The sequence below is a fragment of the Oncorhynchus masou genome, chromosome 12, assembly GCF_036934945.1.
Source record: "Oncorhynchus masou masou isolate Uvic2021 chromosome 12, UVic_Omas_1.1, whole genome shotgun sequence".
Taxonomy (NCBI): Eukaryota; Metazoa; Chordata; class Actinopteri; order Salmoniformes; family Salmonidae; genus Oncorhynchus; species Oncorhynchus masou.
Genome location: NC_088223.1, coordinates 76,621,770 through 76,638,379, shown reverse-complemented (window position 1 = coordinate 76,638,379; position 16,610 = coordinate 76,621,770). Strand labels below are relative to the sequence as shown.

Genomic DNA, 16,610 nt, shown 5'->3' with positions numbered 1-16,610 from the left:
TGGACACTATGATCACTTGGCTACATAGCTGATGCCTGCTGGACTGTCCATTAATCATGGTACTCCATTCTGTTGATATATTTTTTTATCTGTCGGCCCCAGCCGCGAACTCAGGCTCTGTGTGTAGTTAATCCGACCCTCTCTGCCTAGTCATCGCCATTTTACCTGCTGTTGTTGTGTTAGATGATTAGCTGTTGTTGTCTCACCTGTTGTTTTAGTTAGCTCTCCCAATCAACACCTGCGATTACTTTATGCCTCGCTGTATGTCTCTCTCAAATGTCAATATGCCTTGTACACTGTTGTTCAGGTTAGTTATCATTGTTTTAGTTTACAATGGAGCCCGTAGTTTAATTCTTCATACCTCTACCTCCTTTGTCCCACCTCCCACACATGCGGTGACCTCACCCATTACAACCAGCATGTCCAGAAATACAATCTCTTATCATCACCCAGTGCCTGGGCTTACCTCCGCTCTACCCGCATCCCACCATACCCGTCTGCGCATTATGCCCTGAATATATTCTACCACGCCCAGAAATCTGCTCCTTTTATTCTTTGTCCCCAATGCTCCAGGCGACCAGTTTTGATAGCCTTTAGCCGCACCCTAATCCTACTCCTCCTCTGTTCCGCGGGTGATGTGGAGATAAACCCAGGCCCTGCATGTCTCCAGGCTCCCTTATTTGTTGACTTCTGTGATCAAAAAAGCCTTGGTTTCATGCATGTCAACATCAGAAGCCTCCTCCCTAAATTTGTTTTACTCACTGCTTTAGCACACTCTGCCAACCCTGATGTCCTTGCAGTGTCTGAATCCTGGCTTAGGAAGGCCACCAAAAATGTGGAGATTTCCATACCCAACTATAACATTTTCCGTCAAGATAGAACTGCCAAAGGGGGAGGAGTTGCAGTCTACTGCAGAGATAGCCTGCAAAGTATCGTCATACTTTCCAGGTCCATACCCAAACATTCACACCATTTGTGAATTGATCGCCCCCCATCTAGCTTCAGAGTTTGTTCTGTTAGGTGACCTAAACTGGGATATGCTTAACATTCACACCACAACATTCACACCATTTGTGAATTGATCGCCCCCCATCTAGCTTCAGAGTTTGTTCTGTTAGGTGACCTAAACTGGGATATGCTTAACACCCCTCAATCTCACACAAATCATCAAGGATCCCACCAGGTACAACCCTAAATCTGTAAACAAGGGCACCCTCAGACATCCTGACCAACTGCCCTCCAAATACACCTCCGCTGTCTTCAATCAGGATCTCAGCGATCACTACCTCATTGCCTGTATCCGCTACGGGTCTGCGGTCAAACAACCACCCCTCATCTCTGTCAAACGCTCCTTAAAACACTTCTGCGAGCAGGCCTTACTAATCAACCTGGCCCGGGTATCCTGGAAGGATATTGACCTCATTTGAGGATGCCTGGTCATTCTTTAAAAGTAACTTTCTCACCATCTTAGATAAGCATGCTCCGTTCAAAAAATGCAGAACTAAGAACAGATATAGCCCTTGGTTCACTCCAGAACTGACTGCCCTCGACCAGCACAAAAACATCCTGTGGCGGACTGCAATAGCATCGAATAGTCCCCGTGATATGCAACTGTTCAGGGAAGTCAGGAACCAATACACGCAGTCAGTCAGGAAAGCAAAGGCCAGCTTTTTCAAGCAGAAATTTGCATCCTGTAGCTCTAACTCCAAAAAGTTCTGGGACACTGTAAAGTCCATGGAGAACAAGAGCACCTCCTCACAACTGCCCACTACACTGAGGCTAGGTAACACAGTCACCACCGATAAATCCATGATAATCGAAAACTTCAACAAGCATTGCTCAACGGCTGGCCAAGCCTTTCTCCTGGCTACTCCAACCTCGGCCAACAGCTCCAATCTAAAATCAAATCTAGAGTCGTCTTTCTATTTCGCAACAAAGCCTCCTTCACTCACGCCGCCAAACTTACCCTAGTAAAACTGACTATCCTACCGATCCTCGACTTCGGCGATGTCATCTACAAAATAGCTTCCAATACTCTACTCAGCAAACTGGATGCAGTTTATCACAGTGCCATCCGTTTTGTTACCAAAGCCCCATATACTACCCACCACTGCGACCTGTATGCTCTAGTCGGCTGGCCCTCGCTACATATTCGTCGCCAGACCCACTAGCCCCAGGTCATCTACAAGTCTATGCTAGGTAAAGCTCCGCCTTATCTCAGTTCACTGGTCACGATGGCAACAACCTCCCGTAGCACGCGCTCCAGCAGGTGTATCTCACTGATCATCCCTAAAGCCAACACCTCATTTGGCCGACTTTCCTTCCAGTTCTCTGCTGCCTGTGACTGGAACGAATTGCAAAAAATAAAAATAAAATAAAAATCGCTGAAGTTGGAGACTTATCTACATCACCAACTTTAAACATCTGCTATCTGAGCAGCTAACTGATCGCTGCAGCTGTACATATTCCATCAGTAAATAGCCCACCCAATTTACCTACCTCATCCCCATACTGTTTTTATTTATTTACTTTTCTGCTCTTTTGCACACCAGTATCTCCACCTGCACATTACCATCTGATCATTTATCACTCCAGTGTTAATCTGCTAAATTTTAATTATTTGCCTCATTATTATCTCCTCATGCCTTTTGCATACAATGTATATAGACTCTTTTTTTCTACTGTGTTATTGACTTGTTTATTGTTTACTCCATGTGTAACTCTGTGTTGTTGTCTGTTCACACTGCTATGCTTTATCTTGGTCAGGTCTGTCACGAACCGGCTCAAAGCCTGTAACAAAAGGGAGACAACGTGGAGATAAGGAGTAACAAAATATATATTTATTAAATAAAGCAACTAAGGAAAATATACAGTGGTGTGTGTAATCAGTAATCAGTAGAGTGAGTGAGTGAGTGAATGTTTTGCATGCATGAATGTGATAATGCAGGGTGTTGAAATGTGCTAGAAACACAACAAAAACGATCAAAGTGTCTGCATGGAGAGAGTCTCCTCCATGAATGGGGAAGTGGTGTATTTATCCTGGGAGACACCGGGCCCAGGTGTTTCCCATGTAGCTGACGACCCTCCCAACTCCGCCCACCAGCATTCTTATAAGGAAACAAGAACAAAGAGCGAATACGGCAGACAGAGTGGGAGGGTCGTCACAGGTCGCAGTTGTAAATTAGAACTTGTTCTCAACTAGCCTACCTGGTTAAATAAAGTTGAAATAAAAATAAATAAAATAGTCTTTATTTTGTTACAATTTACTTTTTTTAGCAGATTTTTCTTACGTTTTTAACACTGCATTGTTGGGAAAGGGCTTGTAACTAAGGATCCCATGGTAAAGTCTACACCTATTGTATTCGGCGCATGTGACAAATACAATTTTATTAGATATTTTGTAGTATGCTACGCTGTCTCCACTAGGAACCTACATTCAAGACCTTGTTCGCTTGCCTCGATCACTGTGACTCCGCTTAGGCTAGCTGGCCCAAGGGTGGAGTACCCAAAGTCCTTTAGGGGCTCTGCTTGTTTTCTGTTTGGAAGGAAGTCTGTGTAGACGCATGGCAATGGGATCACCACCTCTTGTTCAAGCTGCTCCTAGAGATGACACACATACACAAGAATGCACCGAGCTAAGGCATTTTATCAATGGTCCACACTGCTTAATTGAGTGACCAAATAATAACCCTTTGTTAATGTTATTGTATTTTTTTTACCTCTTCATCTCCAATCTCATCATACACATGATTTTCGGACACAGGGGTGTCTCTGTCTCTCCTTCCTAAAAACAATTCATCCGTTTTAATCTAACATTAGGCCCTTAATTAATTCTGCATTTTTTATTTTGGCATTATTACAATAGTAGTATAATATAGTGATGATATTTGATCATTCCAAAAACAGATGCTTTCTTTAAGTTATGCTGTTTGTACCTCTCCTGTTTCTGACAGGATGCTGCTCCTTGTTGCAAAGTCCTGTCCAAATACAATATGACAGGAAAATGAAATAACAGAATGGATGGTATTTTATCCATAGATGTGTGTATAGAAGTATAAAAACAATAGATAACACTTTTCAGGTATAATACATTGTACTATACATAAAATGCATGACCTGATTAATAAACCGCCATTTGAGATAGATACATAGACATCACATTATAAGCCTATTTGTATGACATTATAATGGCTCATATTACATATTATAAAAGGATTATATGTGCAGGCCTTAGTAAAGTGTTACCAAACGATCTTGAGAAAGGGGCTAAAACCATACCTGCCAGATGCTTCCGTATTTCTACCTTGCCAAAAAACAGAAATATTGTTTTTAATTTCATGAAACCACCATAACAGCCATTACTAAACAGACTTTTAATTACTGTGGTAAATGACACTATTTACCCTGGTGATATCTCCTGATGCAGGCAATGATGATGAGCAGGCCGAATATGCAGATGCCCAATATTACCATGATTAGAACTTCTCTCTGGCCTATCGGCAGTGTGGCTCGGACAATTCCATCCTTACACACAGAGGATTGGTCATCTGCCCACAAATAGAACAGATCATGTTAGAACAAACTGGCATTTGGATACTGATCATCCACAATTAGTAATGACAATATGAATTATTATTATGTGTAATTTTGTTCCTTTGCTGGACAGAGGTTTGGTTTCTGTTTAGGGTTATGTTTAGGTTATGTTCCAGACCTACTATATTGCAGTTGGGTTGCACGTATGAACCAATGGCTGTGTGCACCGCCATCGACTTCGCAGTCAGGCATCAGATTGCTATATCATACAATGTGGTTGGCTGACATGTGTAACACCTATCTAGGTGTTAAGATCTGGCAGGCGACTGCAACGTGGCCAGCTTGGAACACTGCCAGTATGTTCCTATGATTGACATAGGCAAAGGTTAAGTTTAGGGGATTTTTTTATGTTGCTCTCACCTGTGAGTTGGAAGTGGCTCAGTGACTGGCCTGCCTTGTTGGCCACCAAGCAGGTGTATTTCCCACAGTCAGCCTTGGTTAGGTTGTTCACCTGTAAGGTTTGGTTTCTCTCACCCAATAACAATCTGGAATCAGTGAGGAAGGGCTGGTCATCCTTCAGCCACCAATAGGAGAGGTGTGACCCCTTGACCTCACAGGTCATTGTTAGCAGCGCGTGGGTGAAGTTTACGCTGATGTGCAGGGTGGAGGGAGGAGCTAAAGAGACCAAAACATTCATCATTTGTGAATCTCTGAATTTGAATCCAATAGGTAATGTGTCTGACTTTTTTTACTCTGGCAAACTTTTGTGACTTCCATTATATGGACATGTGCTCCCCATGAATACAATCTTGGATTTATCTATTAGTGATTTCCATATATCTATGTATGGATTTCCACTGAATCTGAAGCACAGTTGGCATTACCGTGTAGAAAGACAGACAGGTAAAAAAGGGTTAGGGTAATATGCTGTACTTACAAATGATTGACAGTGATATATTTAATGAGACCATAGTGTTATTCTTATAAATCACTCTTTCTTCATAGACACCTTCATCCTCTGCCCTCACTGAGTATATAACAAAGGTTTTATTGTGGGAAAGGAAGTGTGCAGTGCCATTGCATGCAGGGAATATGAGGGTGATGTTCCCATCCATTTTATGGAGAAGACAGAATGTCTGGGAGTTTCCACTTTTGTGACGCCATTCCACTGTTTTGATTAGTTTCAAAGGTATACTGGATCCAGAAAACTGTATGGGTTTGTTTAATATAGCCCATATACCTTCTCCTGAGACTTCAGGCCTGCCTGTAAGAGAGAGGAAGAGTGAGAGACTTACATCATGGCCATGTTAGCACAGCCTAGCTATAGAGCAATACAAAATCTACTTCACATATTTCTGAGCACCTCCAAGAAGTATGATACCTACTAATGGTCTAGTTACTTGAGACAGAAACAACCTTGGGGAGGTTTGTCGGAAAGGATGGGAGTGCGTAATCCGCTATAGTCTAGCAATCCAAAATGTGCATGTTCTGGTCATGTCGGGGACAACTGTAGCATTTTTGCAAACTCTAACCCTTGTTCTAAACTTAACTCAATTCACCTAACCTTAGTCTTTAAAAAAAGGTTTTAGGGGTGGATCAGCTTTAATATTGTGGAAAGATTGATGGAAGCAACAATGTAATTGTCTGCATCATTTCCAATCCCCCATATATTTTGGGGGTAAATATACAGTATATCACATAAGTGAGTACACCCCTCACATTTTTTAAATATTTGAGTATATCTTTTCATGTAACAATACTGAAGAAATGACACTTTGCCACAATGTAAAATAGTGAGTGTACAGCTTGTATAACAGTGTAAATTTGCTGTCCCCTCAAAATAACTCAACACACAGCCATTAATGTCTAAACCACTGGCCACAAAAGTGAGTACACCCCTAAGTAAAAATGTACAAATTGGGCCCAATTAGAACTTTTCCCTCCCCGGTGTCATGTGTGAATGGGGAGCAGGTGTGTTAAATTAATTTACAACATTTTCCTTTTTTTATAATGTTATCAAAAAATGTTTATGTTTGAGTTTAACCACAATATTTGTTGTATTATTTGTTCTGTCTCTTCAGGTGGATTAAACTAAAATTGCAACCAACTTTCTAAAGCTTGTTTAAAAAAATAACAATATTTTGGAGATTATTTTGTTTTCAAACAACCGAAAGTGAGCAGCTGTAATCTGAATAAAGGGAAAAGGGCCATTCTTGAATCAAATTTATCAACCCATGGAGGTCTGGATTTGGAGTAACACTCAAAATTAAAGTGGAAAACCACACTACAGGCTGATCCAACTTTGATGTAATGTCCTTAAAACAAGTCAAAATGAGGCTCAGCATTGTGTGTGGCCTCCACGTGCCTGTATGACCTCCCTACAACGCCTGGGCATGCTCCTGATAAGGTGGCGGATGGTCTCCTGAGGGATCTCCTCCCAGACCTGGACTAAAGCATCCACCAACTCCTGGACAGTCTGTGGTTTAACGTGGCGTTGGTGGATGGAGCAAGACATGATGTCCCAGATGTGCTCAATTGGATTCAGGTCTGGGGAACGGGCGGGCCAGTCCATAGTATCAAAGCCTTCCTCTTGCAGGAACTGCTGACACACTCCAGCCACATGAGGTCTAGCATTGTCTTGCATTAGGAGGAACCCAGGGCCAACCGCACCAGCATATGGTCTCACAAGGGGTCTGAGGATCTCATCTCGGTATTTATTGTCAATCAGTGTTGCTTCCTAAGTGGACAGTTTGATTTCACAGAAGTGTGATTGACTTGGAGTTACATTGTGTTGTTTAAGTGTTCCCTTTATTTTTTTGAGCAGTGTATAATTAGGCCCTTTTAATTTTGTCTGGCTTGCCATTCCAAATAAAAATTGAATATTTTTTGTTCATATAATTTAAAAAGCAGGTCACGAGGTTTAAGCAAAACCATAAGCAAATAGGTCAACTGTGATATGACTAAAGATCAGGGTGATTTTTCCACAAATAGACAGGTATTTTCCTTTTCATGGTAGCAAGATCTATTTTTGCTAACTTTTTATAAAAATGTATTGGAGTAAGATCATTTCTTTCTTTCGGGATTTGTATACAGAGTATGTCCACATCCCCGTCAGAACATTTAATTGGCAAACTACACGGTAATGTAAAAGTGTTATTTTTTGTGATCCAATACATAATATACTACACTTATCATAATTTGGTTTTAATCCAGAGAGTTTAGCAAAAGTATCTAGATCCTCTATGAGGCTGTGGAGGGATTCTAATTGTGGTTTAAGAAGAAAACATGAATCAGTGTAAAATGACAGCTTTGTTTTTAAGCCACGGATTTCTAATCCCTTAATATTATTGTTGGATCTAAGTTGAACAGCTAACATTTCGATGGCAATAATAAATAGATATGCCAATAGTGGACAACCTTGTTTTACTCCTCTTGACAGCTTAAAACTTTCTGAGATGTAGCCATTACTTACTATTTTACACCTAGGGTGACCTATGCGTAACTTGAACCCATTTTATAAGAGATTCTCCAAAATTGAAATATTCTAGGCATTTATAAATAAACTCGTCGTACTTTATCAAAAGCCTTTTCAAAATCAGCTATGAAAACATGGCATGGTGTCCCTGATGTTTCATAGTATTCTATTGTTTCCAGTACTTGTCTTATATTATCTCCAATGTATCGTCTGTGTAAAAAGCCTGAATAATATCTAACAACACCTTTTGAATTATATGCGTCTGCCAAGATGTTGTAACATGGCCGAATGTTCCTGGACGCACTCCCCGACTCCTCTAACCGGGTACCTGCTCCTGCTGACTCCATTGAAGGTGTGTAATTCTGTCAGGATGGTGTATTGGAGATGAAGTCAAGTGCAGGAGAGCAGATTAATAAAAGTGCGCCTGTTCATTTTATAGTTCCAAGAAACGAGAGCACTACATGAAACAAATGCGCTCAAAAAACGGAACATAAAAGTACACCGCGTAAACTAACACCACCTAACATGAAAACAATTACGCACAAAACATGATGGGAAACAGAGGGTTAAATACAAGTAGCTTAATTGGGGAAATGAAAACCAGGTGTGTATGGAAACAAGACAAATGTATATACAAAAAATGGAGCGGCAATGGCTAGAAAGTCGGTGATGTCGATCGCCAAACGCCGCCCGAACAAGGAGAGGGGCTGATTTTGGCAGAAGTCGTGACAGATCCAATCATTTAGCTAGAATTTTTGTATCACAACACTGAAGTGTAAGAGGCCTCCAATTTTTTTAAATGGACTTGATCTTTATATGTACCACTTGGATCCGGTTTCAGTAATACTGAAATCAGACCTTCTTGTTGCGTGTCCGATAATCTACCATTTATATAGGAGTGGCTAAAACATGATAGTAATGGTCCTCTGAGTACATCAAAAGTTTGGTATACTTCCACTGCTATGCCATCAAGCACGGGAGTTTTCCCAGCCTTAAAGGCTTAATATTGCATTTGGGAGAATGTCAAAATATAACTTTTTGGTAAAAACTCAACTCGTCGTGTTTGGAGGACAAAGAATGCTGAGTTGCATCCAAAGAAGCATGGGGGTGGAAACATCATGATTTGGGGCTGTTTTTCTGCAAAGGGACCAGGACGACTGATCCGTGTAAAGGAAAGAATGAATGGGGCCATGTATCGTGAGATTTTGACTGAAAACCTCCTTCCATCAGCAAGGGCATTGAAGATGAAACGTGGCTGGGTCTTTCAGATTGACCATGATCCCAAACACACCGCCCGGGCAATGAAGGAGTGGCTTCATAAGAAGCATTTCAAGGTCCTGGAGTGGCCTAGCCGGTCTCCAGATCTCAACCCCATAGAAAATCTTTGGTGGGAGTTGAAAGTCCTTACATAAAACATTTGACCTCTGTCATTGCCAACAAAGGGTATATAACAAAGTATTGAGATACACTTTTGTTATTGACCAAATACTTATTTTCCACCATAATTTGCAAAGAAATTCATTAAAAATCCTACAATGTTATTTTCTGGATTTTTTTTCCCTCATTTTGTCTGTCATAATTGAAGTGTACCTATGATGAAAATTACAGGCCTCTCATCTTTTTAAGTGGGAGAACTTGCACAATTGGTGGCTGACTAAATACTTTTTTGCCCCACTGTATATCCTCAGTAAAATTTGTCCTATATTGACATAACCTGAAAGGCCGCTCAGCAAGGAAGAAGCCACTGCTCCAAAACCGCCATCAAAAAGCCAGACTACGGTTTGCAACTGCACATGGGGACAAAGATCGTACTTTTTTGGAGAAATGTCCTCTGGTCTGATGAAACAAAATAGAACTGTTTGGCCATAATGACTATTGTTATGTTTAGAGGTAAAAATAGGGAGGCTTGCAAGTTGAAGAACACCATCCCAACCGTGAAGCACGGGGGTGGCAGTATCATGTTGTGGGGGTGCTTTGCTGCAGGAGGGACTGGTGCACTTCACAAAATAGATGGCATCATGAGGTAGGAAAATTATGTGGATATATTGAAGCAACATCTAGACATCAGTCAGGAAGTTAAAGCTTGGTCTTAAATGAGTCTTCCAAATGGACAATTACCCCAAGCATACTTCCAAAGTTGTGGCAAAATGGCTGAAGGATAACAAAGTCAAGGTATTGGAGTGGCCATCACAAAGCCCTGATCTCAATCCTATAGAAAATGTGTGGGCAGAACAGAAAAAGCATGTGTGAGCAAGGAGGCATACAAACCTGACTCCGTTACACCAGCTCTGTCAGGAGGAATGGGACCAAATTCTTGTGGAAGGCTACCCAAAATGTTTGACCCAAGTTCAACAATTTAAAGGCAATGCTACCAAATACTAATTGAGTGTATGTAAACTTCTGACCCACTGGGAATGTGATGAAAAAAATAAAAGCTTAAACAAATCACACTCCTATTATTCTGACATTTCACATTCTTAAAATAAAGTGGTGATCCTAACAGACCTAAGACAGGGAATTTTTACTAGGGTTAAATGTCAGGAATTGTGAAAAACTGAGTTTAAATGTATTTGGCTAAGGTGTATGTAAACTTCCAACTTCAACTGTATATATATTTTTTAAATCCTGTTTCTTATTTTCCAAAATTAGCTATTGATATTTGTAGCAATGTTGGCAATTTATGCTAAGGATTTTTACCTCTCACCAGTCTCGCCATTACCAAAATTACATTATGGCAAGCAATTATTATATTAGCAAACCATTATTTTGAATCATCCTATATTGTCCCTAACATCTTTTACTCCCTCGCAACAGATGTGGGATACACACACCCACACACACACAACCCCTTTTCCCCACAAGAACCATAGACTCAGATTCTCAACATTTCCACCATCCCAGAGCCCAACTCAAGAAAGGTCTTGATTTACAAATGCATATACAGTTGCAGCTGTATGAGAAGGCCTGTAAAACTGTGCAAAAAAAATGGCCATTTGATTTACCAATTTCATGTCCCAGATGATGGAGATCAGATATACCCCCTTCACATGAAACATCCACAACATGGTCCCCCGTACTGACCATATTCCCATGCATCTCCGTGCAGTCAGACCTTTGATTTTGTGCCACCAGGGCCACAATAATATTCCCCCTCTCTGAATGTCCGAGTGTGACCCCCTCCCCATGGGTTACTGCAGCTAGTGTTGCCAGCACTGCCACTGCATGGGTGCAGGCAGCCCACCAGGATCCCCATGAACGGACAATAAATAAATGATAGGTATATTTTATTTTAAAACGCTGTTCCACCATGATAGGACAATAAATACATATGATGTATAATTCATTATAAAATGTATGTCCCTCATCTGAACAACATTGAAAGCTCCCTCACAACCCCTGCTCACAGCAATACATTGGTTCTGGGAAATGCAACCATTTCCTTTCTCACTCAACGCCACACTTTCCCAAACACCAAAAAACACACACCACACCATCAATCCATACATACTGTGCCTTCTGTTTACTGAGTTATCTCCACATGTTGAATTGGTGCTTTAGTGTTCCAATTAGTTATATTTGAAGATAAATTGAAAAGCTATATTTTTTTGTTGTATTATTACAATCCATAACCGGGCTGGAATTGTGTGTTTCCTTATTTGCCTCCTTTATGAGAACTTTGTAATTTTGAAAATAGCCATGGAGTAGTCTTTGTGTCTCTGAACAACTGGTTATCAATATACAGTTTATCCGTGACGAGAGTTGCGCGTTTCCCTTGAATCTATTTTCCTTGACAGTTGGAAACCAAATTTACGCCGTTCTGGAATTTCCTTCGGGAACTGGTCATGCATGCCTATTTTCGTGCAAGCAAGTCTTTCACCCAGGCTTTTAACCATTATTTTATCTTACGGAAAGTATGGAAGCCTCATGAAAGTATGTATGAAGCAGTGTACACGTTCGAGTTGGATTTTTGCGAAAGTTTCGGTTGGATTCTGAAGCGCTGTAAGGAGGAACTCTCTAACTACAGAGTCAGGAACCTCTCCTTCTTTCTCTTGGATACCTGTAAGTACCAGATTCTCTCTCATGGATCTAGTCTGTATGTCAAGTAAGGCTTCTCTCAGAACGATGTTCTCCTTTGTCATTTTAATTCTAACTGCCAATGTAAAATGTTCCTTCCTTCTTACTGCACAACAAGCAACCTGGTCTCATATAAAGACATGCAATACCTTACGTCCGCCGATACAGTGAGGGAAAAAGTATTTGATCCCCTGCTGATTTTGTACGTTTGCCCACTGACAAATAAATGATCAGTCTATAATTTTAATGGTAGGTTTATTTGAACAGTGAGAGACAAAATAACAACAAAAGTGTCTTCACTGACATTTTCAACATCTCCCTGTCCGAGTCTGTAATACGAACATAGTCCCTGTGCCCAAGAACACTAAGATAACCTGGCTAAACAACTACCGACCCGTAGCACTCACATCTGTAGCCATGAAGTGCCTTGAAAGGCTGGTCATGGCTCACATCAACACCATCATCCAAGAAACCCCAGACCTACAGCAATTTGCATTCCTCCCCAACAGATCCACAGATGACACAATCTCAATTGCACTCCACACTGCCCTTTCCCACCTGGACAAAAGGAACACCTATGTGAGAATGCTATTCATTGACTACAGCTCAGAGTTCAATACCAAAGTGCCCTCAAACCTCATCAATAAGCTAAAGACCCTGGGAGTAAACACCTCCCTCTGCAACTGGATCCTGAAGATCCTGACGGGCCGCCCCCAGGTAGTAATTGTAGGTAACAACACATCCGCCACGCTGATCCTCAACACAGGGGCCCCTCAGGGGTGCATGCTAAGTCCCCTCCTGTACTTCCTGTTCACTCATGACTGCACGGCCAGGCACGACTCCAACACCATCATTCAATTTGCCGATGACACAACAGTGATAGGCCTGATCACAGACAACGACAAGACAGCCTATTGGGAGGTCAGAGACCTGGCTGTGTGGTGCCAGGACTACAACCTCTACCTCAATGTGATCAAGACAAAGGAGATGATTGTGGACTACAGGAAAAAGAGGACTGAGCACGCCCCCATTCTCATCGACAGGGCTGCAGTGGAGCAGGTTGAGAGCTTGGTGTCCACATCGTCAACAAACTAACATGGTCCATCCACACCAAGACTGTCGTGAAGAGGGCATGACAAAACCTATTCCCCCTCAGGAGACTGAAAAAATTTGTCATGGGTCTTCAGATCCTCAAAAGGCTCTACAGCTGCACCATTGAGAGCATCCTGACTGGTTGCATCACTGCCTGGTATGGCAATTGCTCGGCCTCCGACGGCAAGTCACTACAGAGGGTAGTGCGAACGGCCCAGTACATCACTGGGGCCAAGCTTCCTTCCATCCAGGACCTCTATACCAGGCGGTGTTAGAGGAAGGCCCTAAAAATGGTCAAAAAGTCCAGCCACTCTAGTCATAGACTGTTCTCTCTGCTACCGCATGGCAAGCGGTACCGGAGTGCCAAGTCTAGGTCCATGAGGCTTCCAAACAGCTTCTTCCCCCAAGCTATAATACTCCTGAACACCTAATCAAATGGCTGCCCAGACTATATGCAGTGCCCCCCCCCCCCCCTTACACCACTGCTACTCTGTTGTCATCTATGCATAGTCACTTTAATAACTCAACCTACATGTACATACTACCTCAAATAACCAGTGCCCCCTGCACATTGAATCTGTATCGGTACCCCCCTGTATATAGTCTCGCTATTGTTATTTCACTGCTGCTCTTTAATTACTTTTATCTCTTATTCTTATCTGTATTTTTTTGAACTGCATTGTTGGTTAGAGGCTCGTAAGTAAGCATTTCACTGTAAGGTCTACACCTGTTGTATTTGGCGCATGTGACTGATAAAATTCAATTTTTTGTGTCTTTTACAGTACAAACTCAGTGTCCTACAATTAATGAATGGAATGGGGGGTTATTTGTTAGACAGAAAATATGGTAGTAGCTACACCATCCTTGGAAAGCCAGTATGAGGGTTTGCGCTCAGGCTAGAATGAAATGCGACTGGTGCATGGAAAAGAAAATATCTGTAGAGTTCAAAAGGTACTCACACTCAAAACCATAGAAAATAAATAACCCAAGGAGGGCAAGATGCAAAAATAATATCATTAATTGAATCCATGTACTTTGCACTTTCACTTGTTGTATTATTTTGAGCATGGATTAAATGAATTATTTTTGCATCTCGGCCTCCTTGGGTTATTTATTTTTCATGGCTTGGAGTATGAGTACCTTTTGAACTCTACAGTACACAACCCTTGAAATTAATGAAAAAAATGGCCAAAATACGTTGCCATGCTGTATGGAGCGATGCAGTGCCATTTAGTTTAAACCTCAACTCATATCCTAGACCTAGTGAATCAGAGTTTATATACAGAACCTCTAAAAGTCTAAGCCGTTGAGGGGTGGGGCAAGTTCTACGAAGCTAATATATGGAATTGTTTTAAGATGGTCATACCATTTAGCAATTTGATGTATTGATTTATACATTTTTGAACCCCTTTAGGTTTAAAAAAGATTTCAAATGATTTGATAAAATATTTAATTTGGCCTTTACTACTATAGAAACGTATTTAATAACACATAAATGGCAAAGGAGACAGTAAAACAATGAATCATGGAGAATAAGGTTCTGAAGTGTCTGTCCTATATCTAGGAGATATAAGAAAGCTCAGGAAATATGTGTGCTTTTTTTGGACACATTGTTAACCCCGATTAATTCGTAGGCCAAACTATTCGGATGCCATAGACGTTTTCGTGAGAAGACTGATTTTCGGAATTTCTCATGGTCTGACAAACACTGCTGTAGCTCGGTCACCTTCTACCTTCCTCTACTTTAAACTCACGGATTTCGATGCAGATTTTTTATTTTATGTTACTTATATCGTCAATACTCTTAAGGATTACAGAAAAGCAAATACAATGTAATGAATTACATGTTCACCAATACCCAATAAACGGACAGACTGATAGGATGAGTTGCCAAATGTTTTAAGACAGAAAAAGGGGACCAAATGCTGATGATTGAGATTTACCCATTATAATAATCTACATAAAACAATTTGATCAACAAAAATCACTGCCTTGTGTAATTTTCAAATTAGACGCAGCCCAATTTTTTCAAGCAAAGTAACTTACCTGAATGTGTTGTGGTGCTCAAGGTCAATAGGAGAATAACCAGTTGGAGGGGACATCTTGAGAATAACAGTTTTTCTGTGGAATTTCTCTTAAAAATCAACCAGTTTACCATCATGTCATAGCTTGCCAGACCGATCAAAAGTTAAACTGTCATACACATGAGAGCTAGCTCAAAAAAAATGCATGATGTGCTTCTTCCACCCACAAACCACAGAGAGATGCAGGCGTGGCCTTGGGTTAGCTCTGCTTGGTTGTCATACTCTGTTAAAACTGTAATATGTAATTCTTTGGGTGAACTGACCAAATTAAAATAGAAATGGTGTTATAGATATTTAATTCTCATTGAAAGCAAGTCTAAGAAGCCGTAGATTGTCAAGGAGATGTGGAGTCAGGGGCAGGAGAAACAAGTTCAGAATGAAAAGGGCGTTTAATAAACCAGTTCAAAAATCACAGGACACCTGACTCCAGCAGTAGTCATGAAACCCACTCAGACACAGTCCAGGGAAAAACCACCTGTAAAACAAGAACTAGTGAAAAACGCAACCCAAAAGAAATGTTGAGATAAATACCCCCCCTAATTAACCAAAATGAAACCAGGTGAAAACCCAAAACAGGTTTATAGCACAATCCCCTCGTCGATGTGGTGGTAATTGGGTCGCTCTCTTTTTTTACAGAAGGCAATTGCCAAATCGACATATTGGGGGGAAATGCGCATGGTGGAGACTTGGTCTGGACTCTCCACCGTAGTTGCACCGACGGAAACTCCCACACACCGACCTGAGCACTCCTCTGACCAACCCTTAAGAGCCCCCTGTTTCCACGAAATGTTAAGATTGTAATAAGCCAACCAGGGAATACCCAGCACCACTGGAAATGCAGGAGAATCACTGGGGAAGAGACTAATCCGCTCCTCATGACCCCCCTGCGTTACCATGTCCAGTGGAACCGTGGCCTCCCTGATCAGCCCTGACTCTAACGGTTGACTATCTAGGGCGTGCACGGGGAAGGGTTGGTCTATCTGAACCAAGGGAATCCCTAATTTACGCACGGAACCTCGGTCCATAAAACTCCCTGCTGCGCCTGAATCGACTAGCGCCTTATGCTGGGAATGAGGGGGAAAAAATCAGGAAAAGAAATCAACACATACATATGACCAACAGGGGCTCTGGGTGAGCCAGGTGCTGACTCGCCTGAGGTGTTCGAGTCGTGCTCTGCCTGCCCTCTCGACTCCCAGACGAGCTCCTCCAGCACCTTTCAGCAGTGTGTCCTCTCCGACCACAACTCCACAACTGGTGAAGGAGGAGGCTCCTCCTCCGGTGGCCCTAGCAGCAGCACCCCCTAACTCCATGGGTGTTGGAGCAGGAGCGCTGGGGGGGTGGAACGAACAGAC

At 41.7% G+C, this 16,610-nt stretch overlaps 1 protein-coding gene across 3 annotated transcripts; it reads right to left on the bottom strand.

Moving 5' to 3' along the window:
- Window positions 1-2,818: 2,818 nt before the first annotated feature.
- On the bottom strand, window positions 2,819-15,431 carry LOC135550829 (leucine-rich repeats and immunoglobulin-like domains protein 3). 3 transcript variants are annotated; one of them, XM_064981965.1, is made up of 8 exons: window positions 15,221-15,431; window positions 5,774-5,797; window positions 4,954-5,208; window positions 4,404-4,547; window positions 4,279-4,299; window positions 3,936-3,977; window positions 3,720-3,784; window positions 2,819-3,600 (listed from the first exon to the last, which is right to left on the bottom strand). In XM_064981965.1, exons 1-8 carry the CDS (start codon window positions 15,333-15,335, stop codon window positions 3,409-3,411), a joined length of 858 nt encoding a protein of 285 aa, XP_064838037.1. In that variant the 5' UTR covers window positions 15,336-15,431; the 3' UTR covers window positions 2,819-3,408. The 3 variants fall into 3 exon arrangements, with proteins under 3 accessions (XP_064838037.1, XP_064838036.1, XP_064838038.1); XM_064981964.1 differs by having other exon boundaries at window positions 5,471-5,797; window positions 15,221-15,429; XM_064981966.1 differs by lacking the exon at window positions 5,774-5,797 and having other exon boundaries at window positions 15,221-15,430.
- Between the last annotated feature and the right edge of the window lie 1,179 nt (window positions 15,432-16,610).